General features: G+C 57.4%; 1 protein-coding gene across 2 annotated transcripts in view; it reads right to left on the reverse strand.

Moving 5' to 3' along the window:
* Positions 1-37: 37 nt before the first annotated feature.
* Positions 38-16,163, reverse strand: part of ITGA3 (integrin subunit alpha 3) — a 42,847-nt gene continuing 26,721 nt past the window's right edge. The window contains exons 8-26 of one of the 2 annotated variants that reach the window (XM_074978969.1): positions 15,443-15,531; positions 14,793-14,929; positions 14,004-14,090; positions 13,737-13,804; positions 12,954-13,090; positions 12,425-12,571; positions 11,894-11,991; positions 11,472-11,637; positions 10,790-10,858; positions 10,337-10,416; positions 9,631-9,708; positions 9,066-9,168; positions 8,803-8,979; positions 8,360-8,473; positions 7,673-7,786; positions 6,602-6,700; positions 6,162-6,287; positions 3,441-3,595; positions 2,158-2,294 (exon numbers count right to left, since the gene is read on the reverse strand). In XM_074978969.1, coding sequence (XP_074835070.1) covers positions 3,485-3,595; positions 6,162-6,287; positions 6,602-6,700; positions 7,673-7,786; positions 8,360-8,473; positions 8,803-8,979; positions 9,066-9,168; positions 9,631-9,708; positions 10,337-10,416; positions 10,790-10,858; positions 11,472-11,637; positions 11,894-11,991; positions 12,425-12,571; positions 12,954-13,090; positions 13,737-13,804; positions 14,004-14,090; positions 14,793-14,929; positions 15,443-15,531 — 2,000 coding nt within the window. In that variant the 3' untranslated portion in view covers positions 2,158-2,294; positions 3,441-3,484. Of the gene's footprint in view, positions 2,295-3,440; positions 3,596-6,161; positions 6,288-6,601; positions 6,701-7,672; positions 7,787-8,359; positions 8,474-8,802; positions 8,980-9,065; positions 9,169-9,630; positions 9,709-10,336; positions 10,417-10,789; positions 10,859-11,471; positions 11,638-11,893; positions 11,992-12,424; positions 12,572-12,953; positions 13,091-13,736; positions 13,805-14,003; positions 14,091-14,792; positions 14,930-15,442; positions 15,532-16,163 lie in introns of both variants that reach the window. The other variant, XM_074978968.1, reaches the window with a different exon arrangement.

A 16,163-nucleotide genomic window follows, 5' to 3' on the forward strand; every position in this document is an offset into this window, starting at 1 on the left:
TGGGGCAGAAAGAAGGTGGACCATAGGAAACAGCATGTTACAAATCAAGGAGTAATTTTATTTGACACCATTGTAACTGCTCAAGCATATTCACATCAAGGCACAGTGACTCCAGTACCATAAAAGAAACAAACTCCAGTGATCAACAGCAATCTCCCCCCTACCCCCCAATACACACAATAATTTAATACCCCCAGGTGAGGACAGGAGGGAGCGTCAGAGTGGCCAGCATAGGAAACCATCATTCTTGCAGGGTCCTTTATTGTAAACCAGGGTAATGCCCCCAATTAAAGCATTGTGTGATGCCTACAAGAATGCCCCCTAGCCAGAGGCTGCAAGTGGATCATGCCCAGCAACTCCGGAGGGCTGGGAATGGAACATTTCATTCCAGGGCATCCTTCCAGCCGATGGAGCTATAGCATGAAAACTCACCTGCATATTTGGGATGGGAAGGGAAGGGTGGTGATGTCTGCTGCAAGCCACAGGTGCCACATGGGAGCAGCAAAGTGCTGACTGGAGCAGGACCCAGTGGCATCTCAGAGCCAAACAGTGATGTGGGGGCAGGATCAGCGGTAACCCTGGGAGCAGGTGGAGAGGGGACCACTGACTCCAGGCTCAGGCAGCTCCAGCCAGCAGAAAGCACAGAGGAGCAGAGTGTGATGCAGTAAACACTCATCCCCTCCCTGGACTCCAAGCAGACACCATCTGTTTCTCCCGTAGCTGCCCTGGCTCCAGCAGGGCTAATGAGAGTGGCAGATGTGGCCTCACGACACCCCTGCCCAGTAGGTTCAGAGCAGGGGAGGAGGGGGGCTGGGCTTGTTTGGGGCTCACAGGGCCCACAGTCTGTTCCTGTGGAGGATCAGCAAGGCTCAGGCAGCATCGGACGCATGCATCCGGCTATGCCGAGGCTTTGTTGCGTCACAAGAAGAGGCTTTACCAGTCTCATCCTTGGAGGAGAGCAGAGACCTGCTGCTTGTGTGTCATCTCATGGGGGGATGATCCCATGAAACCCACCACTGCCTCCCCCTGCATCCACGCTTCCCATACTGAAAGCTTGGCTGCCCCTGAGCTGAACCCCAGTAGCAATCAGCTCCTCCAGAGAACACCTGCTCCCCTCGCCAATGTCCAGAGGACAAGCAAGAACAGTACCAGTAGCTCTCACATCAGAAACTCCAGTGGCAAAACATCCAGTGTCCAGGGCAGAGCACAATGGGGGCGGTGGTGAGACTGAGGAGCATTGCTTTGCTTCGTCCTCCTAAAGGGTCAGGGGCTCAGTTCCAGATATTGGAGCCATTTCCCCTCTTCTGCTGGGGTGCAGAACACTAGGGCTGGTGCTTAGCAGGGAGCAACCTACCAGAGGAGGAGCACTAGTGTCAGCATGTGGCAGGGAGAATCAGAAACTGCGAATGTGCATCAGAGCACATTGGTTAGGGCACGTATCTGTGCTCCAGGTCTGTCACCACAAGTTAATTGGTGCAAGTGCGTCTGTGCACGAGCAGCCATGTGTGCGCACGGATGGGGGAGGATGGGCATCTCTGTGCAAAGATATAGAGCAGGGAGGCTGGGGCCGTGCCTTAGTCACAGAATGTGCATGGGACCTGACAGCCTGAGAGACCATCTCTGCCTGTGTGTGTGGTGGGGGTGGAGGAACCAGATGAATCTGTTTTGTGCACACAAGAGCACGGGGCAAGATCCAACTGAGTGTGCACAAGTGCATGGCAGAGATACAGAGGGGTTGTCTGATATTACATGCTACCTGTTTGACAGGAGGCACTTTTCAGTGCATGTGAGTATGACAGAGTGTGAACGTTGGGAGGGGGTCCTGGGGCACATACAGAATGCACAGCACTTATTCTCAGATTGGAGAGTATCTATCTGTGTGAAATAATCCCTTTGTGCAAAACAAAAAGCCCTTCATGTTCCCACTGCCAGGTCTCAAGTTGCATGGCTGCTCCTCCAGATGTACGTCTTGCTGCCATGGCATTCAAGAAAGCTTGGGAGTTGCCACTCTATGCCATATAACTTAGGATAAATAACTTGTCCCTCATGGCAGGTGGCTGGTCCGTGGGATACTTTACACGCAGTAGTAACAAGCTCATAGGGGCGAGCCCAGGAGACAGTGGTGGAAGGGGTCAGTAGTACTTCTCCGACTCCTGCCAATTTGTTACCCAGTGTTTCTTGTGCTTCTGGGGCAGGAAGCCATCAGCAGGCTGGTAGCGCTCCTCCTGGCGGATCCGCACGGCATGGTACTTGGGCATGATTCGGTAATAGCGAGTCCGCTTGAAGAAGTCACACTGCATAGAGGTGAGAGGAGGGAAATGGGGGTTAACATCAAACTTCAGTGGCCGCAGAGGGAAATCAGAAATGGTGGGTGTGGGGAGTAGAAAAAGCAGAAAGACAAAATCAGAAATAGAATGAGAAATCAGGGACAGAAACCAGAGAATCACGGAAGAGAAAATCACAGAGAAAAATGAATGTGAAGAAATGAGAGAGGGAAAAAGGGAGAGAAAGACCAAAACCAGAAAACCAGAAACCACCACAACTAAAAGACAGAAGCGAACAAGGAAAGACAGGCAGGCAGACTTCGACTCTCTCCCTGGCAGGAGACACAAAATCCAAAAGCTGCACCTAGTAACATTTGGTCAGGGAGACAGATGTCAGTTAGTTAAACAGCAGCATAGTTAGACAGACAGACAGACACATCTGGAAAACAGTGTGCTTGGAACTGCTGGTTCTCCTTCCCACCAGCAGTTCTATCCCCTAGGCAGTTCGCGGGCAGACCCATGGGAGGTTTGGTGCTTCACTGGATGATCCAGACTACCTCATTCAGTGTCAGTGCCTCCTAGTGTCACAGCAGCATCCCTGGCCATTGTTCTATATCTCTTTTATCAGAATTTCCTCTGGCTCTGCCCACTGGTGCAGCTGTCCCATGCAGAAGGATCAGCCCATGCCACAGCGCAGATGTGTGCCACTAATCCAGCCGTGCAGAGTGCAAATGGTCATGTCCTGCCACAGACGCACCGCACCCTCTCCATCCTCCAATGTTGGTGCTGATCCTCCCTGGGACACTCACATGTCTTTCGCACCACTGGGGCTTACAGGGCTGGGTCCTTGGGGGCAACTTCTGAGCTAGCAAAGAGACACACCCCCTCGGAGCTGCCATGGAGCCTGTGCAGAACCCAGCAGTGGGTGGAGGGACGGGGCAGAGGGGAATTAATGGTTAGGGGTATGCCAATGAAAACAATGTCAGATGACTTGTTCGCAAGGGTACAAGACCAGACCACACACACAGACTCAGGGGGCCCTTCTTCAAGGGAGAGAAGCCGTCTTGGCAAAGAAAGGGTTAATAGGGTAAGGTGTGACAGAGACAGGTCAGAAGGCAGAAGCCAGTTCCCCATAGGCCCCTCCCCTTTGCATGTTGCCCCACCCCCGCTCATTACCAAGAGGATGGAGTGGGCATTCAGGGCAAAGGGGCAGCCCTGAGCTAGTAGTCATCAGTCAGCCGCTCCGTTTCAGACGGCTGGATCTTCATCTCCGCCTTCTGGCCCTTGGCCTCGTACATGGCACGTGTGCTCGCCCTCCGGAAGAAGCCACACTACAAGGAAGCAGGTGACACAGTCAGGGGCACTGGGCGGCGGGGAGACCCTTGGGAGGAAGTGCTCCAGCCCAGACATGACTGCTTCTCGGGGCGGTTGGACTGATCTCAGCATCTATTGATTTACAAAGGGCTTTGGATCTCCGCAGATCAGGGCAGCGTGGGGGAGGTGGCCTAGAGATATGGATGTGCTCCCCAAGCACTTAGGGCATTTGGCTTCTTAGAGAGCAAGCCTAGATCCAGTGGAGGTGATGCAGCAATCTGAATGCTATTCTGATCGTGCACAGTTAGTTAATTCCTACTATGAAACTAGAGGAAGAAGCAGCTTGAATCTCAGGTAAGAGCATATGAACGGCCACACTGGGTCAGACCATCTAGCCATCTCCTGTCTGCCAACAATGGCCAATGCCAGGTGCCCCAAAAGGAATGAACGGAACAGGTAGTCATTGACAAACAGGTTAGGGACACCATTCCTACCCATGCTGGCTAAGAGCCACTGATGGGCCTAACCTCTATGAGTTTATCTAGTTCAGGGGTGTCCAAGACATGGCCCATGGGCCACAATCCAGCCTGCGGAGCCGTCAGTGGTACCATTTTTAAAAGGTGGCTAAGTGGCTCCGAGCTGCATGTGGCTCTTTAAGGAGCCATTTGCGGCTCACACTGCTGCAGCCCGACTCCTCCTGCCTGCCATGCTGGACGCGTAGCAGTCAATTTAATTGGTTTAATGGCCGTGGAGCACATAGCACATGGAGTTCCTGTGCAAGGTAAGTGGATTCCGGGTTCGTCAGGGTGTGTGTGTGGTGGTTTTGGGGCTGAGAGGGGCTAAGCCTGTGATGGGGCAGGTTTGGGGCTATTGTGTGTTTGGCTCCCCGGAACATGTAACAAATTGCCACATGGCCCCTTAAGAAAAGAGGTTAGCCACCCTGATCTAGTTCTTTCTGAACCCTGTTAAAGTCCTGGTCTTCACAACCTCCTCTGGCCAGGAGGTCCACAGGCCCACTGAATAAAGCTTCCTTTTGTTTGTTTTAAACCTGCTACCCAGTAATATCATTTGGTTCTTATACTATGGGAACAAGTCAATAACTTTTCTTTATTCACATTTTCCACCCCAGACATGATTTTATAGACTTTTATCTCATTCCCCCTCAGTCTCCTCATTTCTAAAATGAAAAGTCCCAGTCTTTTTAATCTGTCTTCATATGGCACCTGGTCCAAACCCCACATCATTTTTGTTGCCATTTTGTGAACCTTTTCCAATGCCAAGATCTCTTTTTGAGATAGATCCCCAAGTGGTGCTTGCTGGGTTGGGAAAGGTCTTCTCCAGGGTTCTTTCCCCAGTATTTGGAGCAGCCCAGGGGGCTGGGAGTGGAGGCAAAGGTGACTTTACACCACGTATTCACCTACAGGATTCTGGGTCTGGTGGGATAAGGTAGAACAGCCCCTGGGACTGCTCTAATTTCCACCCCAAGGGACCGTCCTGCAGCCCAGAAGAGCCAGAGCTCAGAGCACCGATCATCCCTGGAGCATGGCTCTGGCTTTTTCTGCTGCTGGGGAAAGTGCAGAGAAGCAGTGTTCTGCCAACCCATCACCACTGGAGGGATTCCCCACGTTGGGGTCATCTCTGGAGTCTCCAGCTCTTCTGTGCTGCCCAGAATCAGGGCCCCTATCGTGTGCAGCAATCCACCACGCTGGGGATCCCTGAGAGAGGAGAACACGGAGCAACATGATGCTTCATTGGCAGAGTCACTTTCCAGCGTGGAACTGCATTTAAACACTACAGCTGGAACACCGGATGTGCCATCCCAGGGGTATTTCCATCACCCAATGAGTCCTGGGCGCAGGCTCACCTCGTTCTCCACTCTACCGCACGCTGGACGAGCCCCAGAGACAGCAGAGGTTCAGACAGGCCCAAAACTTTGTCAGCCCCACCCCCAAAACTGCACTTGATCCCAGTTTGCCAGAACCCCTGTTGAGATCAGGTCAGAGCAGCATGGAATGGAAAGCCCAGAGGAAGATGGAGCTGCTACTGCAAGAAGTCATGCTGCTGATTCATTAAGGGCACTACCGTCACCGAGCATAAAGCAGACGCCCTTGACTCTGGTGTTAACCCCATTCCACCTGGGGTAACCACAATTTCCCTAAATCCTCCTCTCTTCTCCATCCTGTTTGAGAGCCTAGCTGTGTGCTGCTAAACAACAGCCACAAGACACCCCATAGGTGGCTGCATCTAAGTGCAGGTGAAGAGATCTTGGTGCGTAGTCTGCAGAGGGCTTGCCAACCCTTCGCGATGCAAGACTGCAGGGTCACCAGCCCAGCTGGAACTTCCCTGGGCTGGGAATCTCGTGGGAAGCAGCTTTCGAAAGGGACATCACAGTGCTGAAATCAGGGGCACTGAAATGCATTATGAAGTTAGTCTCCGGGTCGTAGGGCTCATGCTCCACCAGCGTCTCGAGCATGCCAGGACTCAGCACTGCCCCCCCCCTTGCCCCCTCCTGCTTCCCTGTTCACTTAGACCCAGAGCAGGATGGCCTCAGCCCCACCCTGTGGTCCAAGCAGCCCCACTCACCTTCCACAGCAGCAGGATGATCAGCCCCAGCAGCAGCAGCCCTGCCCCCACTGACACAAGCACTAGCCACAGCTCAATCTCTGCTGGCTGCTCCTCCACCAGCTCCGAGTCGATGTCCACAAAGAACTGGAAGCCAAATGCAGTGAGCAGTCAGGCTGGGACAGATGGTGGCTGCACCACTGAGCACCTGACAATTGCAGTCCCAGGCTCTCCCAGCAGGGGGTGCTGCAGTGGCAGGGCACTGGCTGTGGGGCAGGGAGAATCCCAGCTACTTCAATTCAAGCCACTCCCAGCAGGGAGCGCTGCATGGGGTGGGGCAGGAGCACTGGCTGTGGGGCAGGGAGAATCCCAGCTACTCCAGTTCTTGCCAGGCAGTGGTGGGAGAAGCAGGCATGAACATGCCACGCATCCAGAGAAGGAAGCCGTCTAGGCTGACTCACCCTCACAGTGTGGTTCTTCATGTGGATGGTGGGAATGTGAGTCCTGAGGAACAGCCTTGCCAGCCCATCCACCTTGACACGGTCAAAGTCGCTGAACTCCTGTGCCACAGGGGATGGGGATAAATGGGGGAGGGTGAAACGGGGCATCTTGTAACCTGGGCCAAGAGCATTGCTCTGCTCTAACACAGCCCCCATGCCCTTCCTTTACCCCCCACCTTGGTGCCAATGAACCCTGACAGCCCTGCAGGCCCAGCATGGCCAAGCTTCCTCCAGGGCCAACCCCAGGCCAGGGGAAGAAACCCCTGCAGTAGGCAGATGTGGAGGAATCTGCCCATCATGATGGGCTCATCTGGAACACTAGTTGTGCAAGATCAGCCTAGGCCCTGAAGCCTGAGGTCTGACCTCCCTTCCAAACACATTAGTGTGATATGGCTACTCCTGTTATCTAGATGTAACATCCAAAGGCAGACTTGAATCTGGGACCTCTGGAACTTAGAGCAGGAGCCTCTATCAGAGGAGCAAAAAGCCAGCTGGCTCTCAGCTAAGACTCCAGAGAAGACTCCTTATTCGCTCTGTAAAGGGTCTCAGTGCCATTAGCTGGAACAGAGCATCACTGCAAACGGAGTCTTGGTTACCCATTAAATGGCCGAGCCCTCTTGGACTCTTGCTACATTCTTGGCTTCAATTGTATCCTGGGGCATTGAGTTCCACAGACTCCTTGTGCTTGGTGTGAATCCACTTTTCATGAATTTTAAATATGTCATGCCTTGCGTGGTGACAAGTATCAGAGGGGTCACTGTGTCAGTCTGTATCTTCAGAAACAACAGGAAGTCCTGTGGCACCTTAGAGACTAACAGATATTTTGAAGCATGAGCTGTCATGGGCACAGACCCGCTTTCCTCTGACGAAGCAGGTCTTTGCCCACGAAAGCAAATATCTGTTAGTCTATAAGGTGTCACAAGACTTCCTGCTGTTTTTAAATATCTCAACACTTACCTCTGTCCCCACCACCCCCAACTGCTGTAACTACCCTCCCAGAACCAGGGTCCTGGGTGGTGGGGTGAGACTGACCTCAATGAAGGTGCTGTTCCACACCCGTGCTTGGATGCTGACTGTCATCATGTGCCTGGAGTCCCGGAGGGGACATTCAAACCAGATGCAGCGCGATGTCCCCTGGGAGCAGCTCTGGGGGCAGGAAACAGAAACTCTGTCGGGTTAGTGGACAGGTCCAGGTGGATGTGCACAGGACGTTCTTCCCAAAGGAAAGCAGCTCAGCCAGCCAGTAATGCCTTCTCTGGGGCTGGGCTAAGACCCTGCAAGGAGGAGCCAGGAAGGGGTCGTGTGCATGCGTGTGCAGACTGGGGGGCAGACCTCCTTAAATGAATCATCAAGGCTGGGTGATTACAGCTCAACAGCACACAGGGAACATTGCTCAGGCCTCACCAACTGACACCCTTTGACACCATTGCACCTATGCAACTGGCTGTGAGAGACAACTGCCCTCCACAGGGCACAGTCAGAGCTACTTAAACACATCAAAGGCCTCACAATGCCACCAACTAGTGGAGATTCCCCCCACCACTTCGGCTCCTGAAGCGGGCAGAGCTGAGCTCCATCCTGCTGTCATTGTTTCTGGAGTTGGGGTGAGCACGGGCCCTGCTCTGGATCATGCTGAGGCTGTGAACAGTGGGACGCTGCCTCTGTGAGCTGCCCGGGAACCCAGCTCTCCTACAGGCAGAGTGTGAGCCCAGCACTTACCAGCAGGGTTTCTGACTTGGCTTTCTTGGCGGTGGCGAGGGTGACTGGGGGTTCAGCTGGAACCTCTGCCTCCAGGTTGCGCTTCTGTCGGGCCAAAGCCGCACTGTCCAGGAGCTGAAAAGGAACAGAGCCAGTCACACCCCCTTCGGGTCCACGCCTCCTGTACTGAGCACTCCCACTAGCTGAGGATGTGCGGGGCCAGGGAGGTGGACTCTGGGGCCTTCCTCAGCCCTCCAGGGCAGAGCCCTCTGCCCTCTGGCAGAGCAGTGGGGTTGGCTGCCCACCCACCAGCGTGCCGGGCTGGCGCTGGTCCTGCACAGCTGCTGAGCGCGGCCAGGGGTGGGGCGAGGCTGGGAGGGCCGAGGAAAGAAGAGGAACGAGAGGAGGGGCAGAGGGCAGCTGGCGGGCAGGGAGCAGGGCCGCTGGCACCCAGCCTGACTCACGGTGAGGTTGAGGGGGTTGATGACACCCCCGGGAGGCCGGCAGCGCCTACTCCGGTTGCCGCTCACGAGGATCTCCGTGGGGTAGAGCAGCCACTTGCCATTGTGGATTTCGTAGGGCCACTCGAAGCCCAGGATGATGGTGCCCCGTGAGCCCAGGGACTCCCCCTTGGTGTTCACCTGCAACACAAAGCCCAGCTGGGACGTGGGCACCACCATCTCCCCCTGCTCTGCCCAGCTCCGCTTCCCCCCACGAGCCTCCCTACCTGGAACTCAAACTGGACCGGGCTCCCCACGTCCAGCTCACTCTTCATGGCCGATTCCCCCATCACTTTCCCGCTGAAGGAGGTCTGGAGGGGTGAGGATGTCCTGCAGGGAGCAGAGCAGCTGGGGTCAGCGGTGTGAGGCAGAGCTGCCTCGGCAGGGCTGGGCTGGGAGGGGGCGTGGGGCAGGAAGGGAGGCCAGGCAGGAGAAAGGGGCACATGATGGGCAGGAGGGTGCAGGGAAGGGTGAGTTGCTGGGGATGGCAGAAAGGAGGACTGGGCTGCAAGTGGCAAGCAAGCATGGAGGGTCCTGGGCTGGGAGGCCCAAACTGGGCGCAGAGGGGCTAGATCCAGCCACAGCCCAGGCTGGGTACATGGAGGCACCGTCTGGCGGTTCACATGCTGTCAGGGCCTCTTCCACACTCAGCTCCAGGCAGCCCCAGTCCCAGCCAGGCTCCTTATGGGGCACGACGCCTGAGTGGGACAGCTGTGGGGCCCAGCCCCACTTCACACTCCCTGCTCTCAGGTGCTGGACTTCAGGGAGCCGGTGAGCCCCAGGGGTACGCACAGGGTGAGAGACGCCAGGACAGTGTAGTCCACCAGCAGCTCTGCCTTCACTGGCTGCAGGTCCTCCTGGTAACTCAGCCTGCCAGAGAGAGGGAAGATCACATCACAGGGGCCCTCGCTCCCTACCTCCATCAGCCCCAGCCTGCAAGGGCGCGCTGGGCCTGGAGCCAGTGCTGAGCCCCGCAGAGGGGCGCCGGGGGCGGTGTGCTGCAGAGAGTGGGTGGGCGGGTCAGGTGGGGGTGACTGAGCTGTGCTGCACTGCAGTGGTGACTCCAGTTCCCCAACACAGGGATAGGGGCACTGCAGGAGATGTTTTTCGAAGTTGGGCCCAACCTCTGGGGCTCATTAAAGACCCGCTGGTATTTCTGGACGCCCCAGTATCCTGGCTCAGCTCGGGGGGCTGGGGGGACCGTTCCACCTGGCCTGTGGTGTCAGCTGGCTGGAGCAGTCGCTTTCATTTCCTTTCCGAGATATTGCTTAATGTTGCTATGCGCCATTGATCAGCTGCCACATTCTATCCCAGAGGTGGCTGCCTTTCTGCAGCAGCAAAGCAACCCCTGGGCATTGACAGGCGGGTGGGGAAGTGGATCTTTCACAATGGAAAGGCCTGGTCTTGCTTCCCACCCATGCCTGGACAGCTGCCCCCCAGTTGGTCTAACCCACTCACCCAGCACCCCCTTCCAGACCCCCCATCCTCAGGGACTCACGTGGAGAGCTGGAGCTGAGCATCAACCTTTGGTGTGTCCAGCGTGATGTTATTGGCTTCGAAGGTGATGATCAGCTCTGCCTGCAGCAGAGGGGACAGATCACTGTTAGGCAGGGCCCCACGGAGCTGTTCCTGGCCTGGGGTTTACCAAGATGTGCCTGGCCTGCTGGGCAGACCCCTAGTCCCCTGCCACAGCCTAGCTCGGTGCCTGAGGCCAGGGCAAGTCAGATCTCACTGGAACACCCAGTGATCACCCACTGGAAGGCTGCAGCCACCTGGCCCCACCTGGTCTGCATGGTCCCAAGGCAGCTCTAAAGCCAGGTGGTTGGGTCCCACAAGGCCACCAGGCCTCCCTCAGCTTCTTGTCGTAGCCCCAGAGGCTGGCCTGTTTGACTGTCCCCATCTGGGACCTGCCCCGCAAGGACCTGTGCCTGTGGGACCGGACGCTGCTCACCCGCTGGTTCTTCCTGAAGGGGTTTCCCAGGTCACACAGCACCGTCTCTCCAAAGGTGCAGGCGCCGCTCTGAGTGGAGGGAGGTGTCACTGTCAGTCCAGCCCATCTGCTGCCCCTCCAAGGCCCTGCATCCCCCACCTGAGCACCTGCTGCCCACGGTGCCCTGCCAACCCCCCAGCCCAGAAAGGTAGAGAGGTGCTGAGATGGAGCTGCCCCATCTGGGAGCAGGACGCGCCATCCCTGACCCCTGACACCCCCCACCCGCGGATGCTTCCCCAGGAGCACAGCACTGACAGGAGGGAAAGCCAGCCCCATGCCCTGGGGACTGCCCTCAAGACTGCTTCCTCCTGCCTCCCTTCCCATGTGCTAACAGGTCCCAGAAAGGGCACAGGCCACCTCTCCACAGCACCTCCACTGGGCATCCCTGGCCAGCCCTGAGGGGGCACAGTAGCCCCTGTGGGCGGCAGTATCCCTCCTGCCCTCTACATGGGCTGTAAACTGGGGCAGAAAGTGACCCGGGTCTCAGGCGGAAAGACAGAAGTCCTCCACCCACGGGCTGGGCTTGGCTCCTGATGCTCTCTTGAGCAGGCTCCTTACAGTGCAGCCTGAGGGGAGGGCAGGAGACTGAGGAGGAGTGGGGAGGGGTCCCCCTCACAGCGCAGCCAGAGCAGGGGCTCCTTACAGGCCGGACGGAGGAGGGCAGCAACGTGGAGGACACGGTGATGTTGAGCAGGGCCTCGTGGGCGTCCTCGCCATTGGTGCCCGTCGAGGGGGCGTTGGTGACATTGACACTGAGGTGCAGCTTCCTGACGTCCCGGCTGAACTGCAGCACCTGGGTCCCGTTCAGCCTGCACCGTAGTGGGGACAGCGCTCAGTGCGGGCTGCCCCACAGCACAGCACCGGCTCCCCAGCCGCAGGCAGCAGCCCCACAGGCCGGGGTGGCTAACCCCTTACCAGAGGGGAGCGCTTCTGGGAAAGAGGTCCCCGGGCTGCTCAGGCACCCCCTCCCCTGCCGGGAGCCCTGCACCCCAGTGGGCAGGGAATGGCAGCGGCAGGGCAGGGCAGGGCAGCGGCAGGGCAGGGCAGGCTCCCCCCGTCTCTCACCGGGGCAGGGGCTGGTTCTGCTCGTTGACGAAGGCGTACTGCAGCTGCAGGTTGCTGTTGCACTTGTTGTCCAGGCCACACTCCTGCTGGAAGTGAATCTGACAAGGGCATCGTTCACTCACTCGTGCTGCCCGGCCTGGCCCGGCCCAGGGCAACCCACCCGCCGGGCAGCTCCGGCCCCAGACTGTGGCCACGTGAGCTGAGGGAGGCACCCCATCACCCAGCAGCAGCCCTGGGCTGTTACCCAGTGGTTGTCTGCCGCGCTAGTGGATTATGGATCCTCCCTGCCGCAGGGCCAGACAGCAGAGGGCTGGAGGCAGGCTGGTTACACCAGAGCACCTGATTCCTCCCCTCCTATTCACGTGGAGCCAGTGTCAGAACCAGGAATGGAACCCAGGAGTCCTGTCTGCAGGTCCCAGCTCAGACCCCCACTTTCACCCCACACCTGCAAGGTCAAAGCCCTGAGAGCAGTCACGGTGCAGGCGCCTGGCACAGCTGCCCCTTCCCCATGGATCAGCAGCGCGGCCCCACCTCGGTGTGGTTCTCCCGGGGCTGGTCCTCGTTCAGCACAGGGAAGGCGCTGAGGGAGTGGGGCCCCAGCTGGAAGCGTCTGGCTTTCTCCTCCAGGGAGTAGTTCATGTGCAGCGCGATGGGATGCAGCTTGTCCCGGATGTTCTCCTGCAGGAAGGGCAGCGGGCGAGCTGCAAGGCTGGCGGTAACGGCCATCCCACCCCAGCCAGCACAGGTCAGACCCAGGTACTGGGGCATCCTGGGGGCAGGCTCCTCCTGGAGGTCCTTGGCCTTTCTGCTGCCAGACCCTCTCCCCTCACCTCTGCTCTTCATACCCAGGCCCTGCCAGGCCCCTCCACAACCCAGCCCCACAGGATGACTAGCCCCAGGTGCCCAGCGCCCCACAGGACGACTAGCCCCAGTGACCCAGCTGTCTATTGGCTGCTGCTGCCCCATTGGCCCTGCGACACTCTCACCACTCCCCATCCCCAGAGCCCACCAGCAGCTGCCCTGTGCTAGCCCAGCTCTGTCTGCACTGCCCTCTGCTCACCAGCAGGAGGAGCTGCAGGTCGTGGCACCTGGAGTCTGGCATGGTGAAGATGCCCTTGTAGACAGGGGAGTGGGTCCCGGCAAACCTTACGCGGGCCGGGCGCCGGTCTGCGTCAGCCTCCAGGGTATACAGCAGGGCTGAGGAAAGCCAGGGAAGAGCAGGCTCAGAGACACCATCTGCCCATGGTAGGGCAGCCAGGCTCCAGGGAGACAGAATAAATGCTGGCTGTGCACTCATCCCCATGTGCACACTCAACAGGGGCACGCACAAGCCCATTGCTGCACGTGCACATGGGTACATCCCCATCGTAGGTGCACGCACAGAAACACCCAAAATGCAGCTGCAGACATTACTACATGCACTAGTACAAGTACACGGCCACACAGGCTCACACAGAAACATGCACACTGAATACACACACACACACCACTACACATGGGGACACATTCACACCACTGCATGCACCCACACAGTAGTGCTCATAGAAGGACACACCCACCACTGTGCACAAGGAAGTCACTCCTTTGGCTGCAGCAGCACCTTCCACCCCAAACCTACAGTTCAGTGGGGTTTGGGGCAGCCTCCCGGATCCCCAGATCTCTTCCCCACCATTACCTTCCCCCCTGCATCTCGCCCTCCCACAAAATGCACACACACACACCAGTGCTCACTCTGGGCACGTGCACCGTCTGCAACACACACTCGCCAGAGCTTCCCATTCCAGTGCACATGGGCATGCAGAGAGCCATGCACGCACGCACAAGTCCCTCTCAGCCCACTCACTGATTCTCTCCTTGTACGTGGGATCCCCAGCACTCTGATTGTAGGAGAAGCAGACCTGCACCTGGATGCTGCAGGGCGAGAGAGGAGGTTGTGGTCACGGATGGTCAGATGGAGTGGGACGAGCAGGCGGGATCCCAGGCATGGTGCTCCGGGGACACAACAGGTATGGAGACTGCAGGGCTCATCTTTGCCATGCTCTGCAGAGTGCGGCCCAGGGTGCCATCCAGGGGCATAGATAAGGGTTTGGGGCAGGAGTGGAACTCTTACCAGGAGTTTGGGGTGCACTTGGCTGGGTCCACCAAGCTGGGGCTCACCGAGAAGGTTTTGTTCAAGATGTTGATCACAGGTCGCGCTCTAGGCATGTGAAGAAAGGGAAGGCATTAGCTGAGCCCCCCGCCCAGCAGGATCTGTCCACCCCCCGGCACCCAGCAAGGCTTCAGGGGGCAGTCCATATCTCATCTGGTACAAGCTGGGATTCTCCTCTCTCATTACACCATTATCAGCTCCTTCTCAGCACATGACTGGGTCCCTGCCGGAGGCCACTCTGCAGCTCAGAGTACCCAAAATCTTGGGGTTCAGGGCTAGACGGCTCCAGTTGCTAGTGGCAGGATATTGAGCCTGGCCCTGGTGTCAGGGCAGCCCAAGACAGAGCAGCTGAGAGACGGCAGCTGTAGGATCTGGGAACTGGTGATAGGAGAACAGAGGGACTGGGGGCACCAACCCTGCCCCTTTTAGCACTGAGGGTTGGCCAAGGGCTGAATAGAGAGCGAACTCCCCACTTGTGCCTGTAGGGAGCAGTTCTGCAACACCTGGGTCTCCTTCCTTCAACAGCCCCAGGGCCCCCAATGCCACCCCCAGTTATACCTACACCTCCTGCTGGCTCCTAGCTCCTGCAGGGCAGGTGGTGCCTCTGCTGAAGGGCCCCAGTTCAATCCCCACTGCCACCACTGGAGCCCCCCAGCCCAAACCTCCTGCATCCAGAGACCAGACCCAGAACAGCACTTGCCCTAGAGAAGCCACCCCCAGCCTGCCCTGTCCCAGCCCCACGCCCCTTACCTGAGCAGAGCTATTCGCTCAGACAAGCTCCCTACCAGCAGATCAGGGTAGGAATTGCCATCCACATCCAGATCCCCGCTCAGAGAGTAGCCGAAGGTCTGGATGCCAGAGGGGCCCAGATCTGCTCCGCTGATCACCTGCCAGGTAGGGCAGGAAAGGGAGTCACCCACGGCTGCTCCAGCCACACCCCCAGGCCTACAATTCGGTGGGGCTTGGGGCAGGACCCTGGGGCCATCCTGGGACCTTACCCCTGCCCTTATCCATCCACTCAGAGATTCAGCATGGGAGCAGCTCTAGCCTGTTCCCCCCTCCTGGATAAGGGACAGCTCCGTGGTTTGAGCATTGGCCGGCTAAACCGAGTTGTGAACTCAGCCCTTGAGGGGGCCAGTTAGGGATCTGGGGCAAATAGATTTTAAAAAAGAAGGGATGGTGCTTGGTTCTGCCACGAGGGCAGGGGACTGGACTCAATGACCTCCTGAGGTCCCTTCCAGCTCTGTGAGATGTGTATCTCCACGTATTAAATGCTAACGTGGCAGAGAAGGGAACAGCTCTGCCAGGTGGGCCCCCCTCCCCCACTGCTCTCCTTCATCAGGACCCGGCTCTGCCCTGTGCAGTTCACCCCTTGCACAGCACCCTTAGGGTGCCTTTACCTGCCGGGGCTTGGCCAGCAGCCCCCCAGAGCTGCTGTGGTAGATGTAGACCTTGCCGGGGCCCTCAAAGGGGGCCCCAATGGCGATATCTGTGGGGAGAGGCAAAGGGTCACGCAGGCACCTCCAGCCCCACCACTCATGCCCCCACGCACAACTCAGTTCACTCCAGACCCCTCTGTACCACTAACCTCATGCACTATCCTGAGAACCCCGCACCACGCCCCATGCTGCCCCCGACCCCAAACCTACACCAGCTTGAGCCCTCCTGTACCCTCACTATCTCCCATGCACACCAGAGCTCCTGACCCCACATCTTCACAACACCTGCTGAACCCTCCAAACCCAACACCACGAGTGCCTCCCCACTCCCCCAAGCACCATGCATACCAGAGCCCCCTCAGTCCGAGACTCAGCCCAGGCCTGTGCATAGGGATTGCTGTGCAGGGTGGGGCTTTTTTTTGTAAACGTGGAATGCAACTTTTTAAATATTGCAGAGGACAAAATAGTCGTGCAATGAGTGTGCACGAGAGAAGTTAATGAAAAATCCGAGTGGAAACAGGGACTGGTAAAACAATTTTGTTGTAAATGTATTAAACAACAAAGATTTTATAGAAATTATAAAATTTCTTGGATCTTGCTGTAATATTGTAAATGAAAGACAATAATCCTCCCCCCCATTTTTTGTTGCTAGTGGCCAAAGGCATGCTGGGAACTGTAGTCC

The sequence above is a fragment of the Carettochelys insculpta genome, chromosome 28, assembly GCF_033958435.1.
Source record: "Carettochelys insculpta isolate YL-2023 chromosome 28, ASM3395843v1, whole genome shotgun sequence".
Classification (NCBI taxonomy): Eukaryota; Metazoa; Chordata; order Testudines; family Carettochelyidae; genus Carettochelys; species Carettochelys insculpta.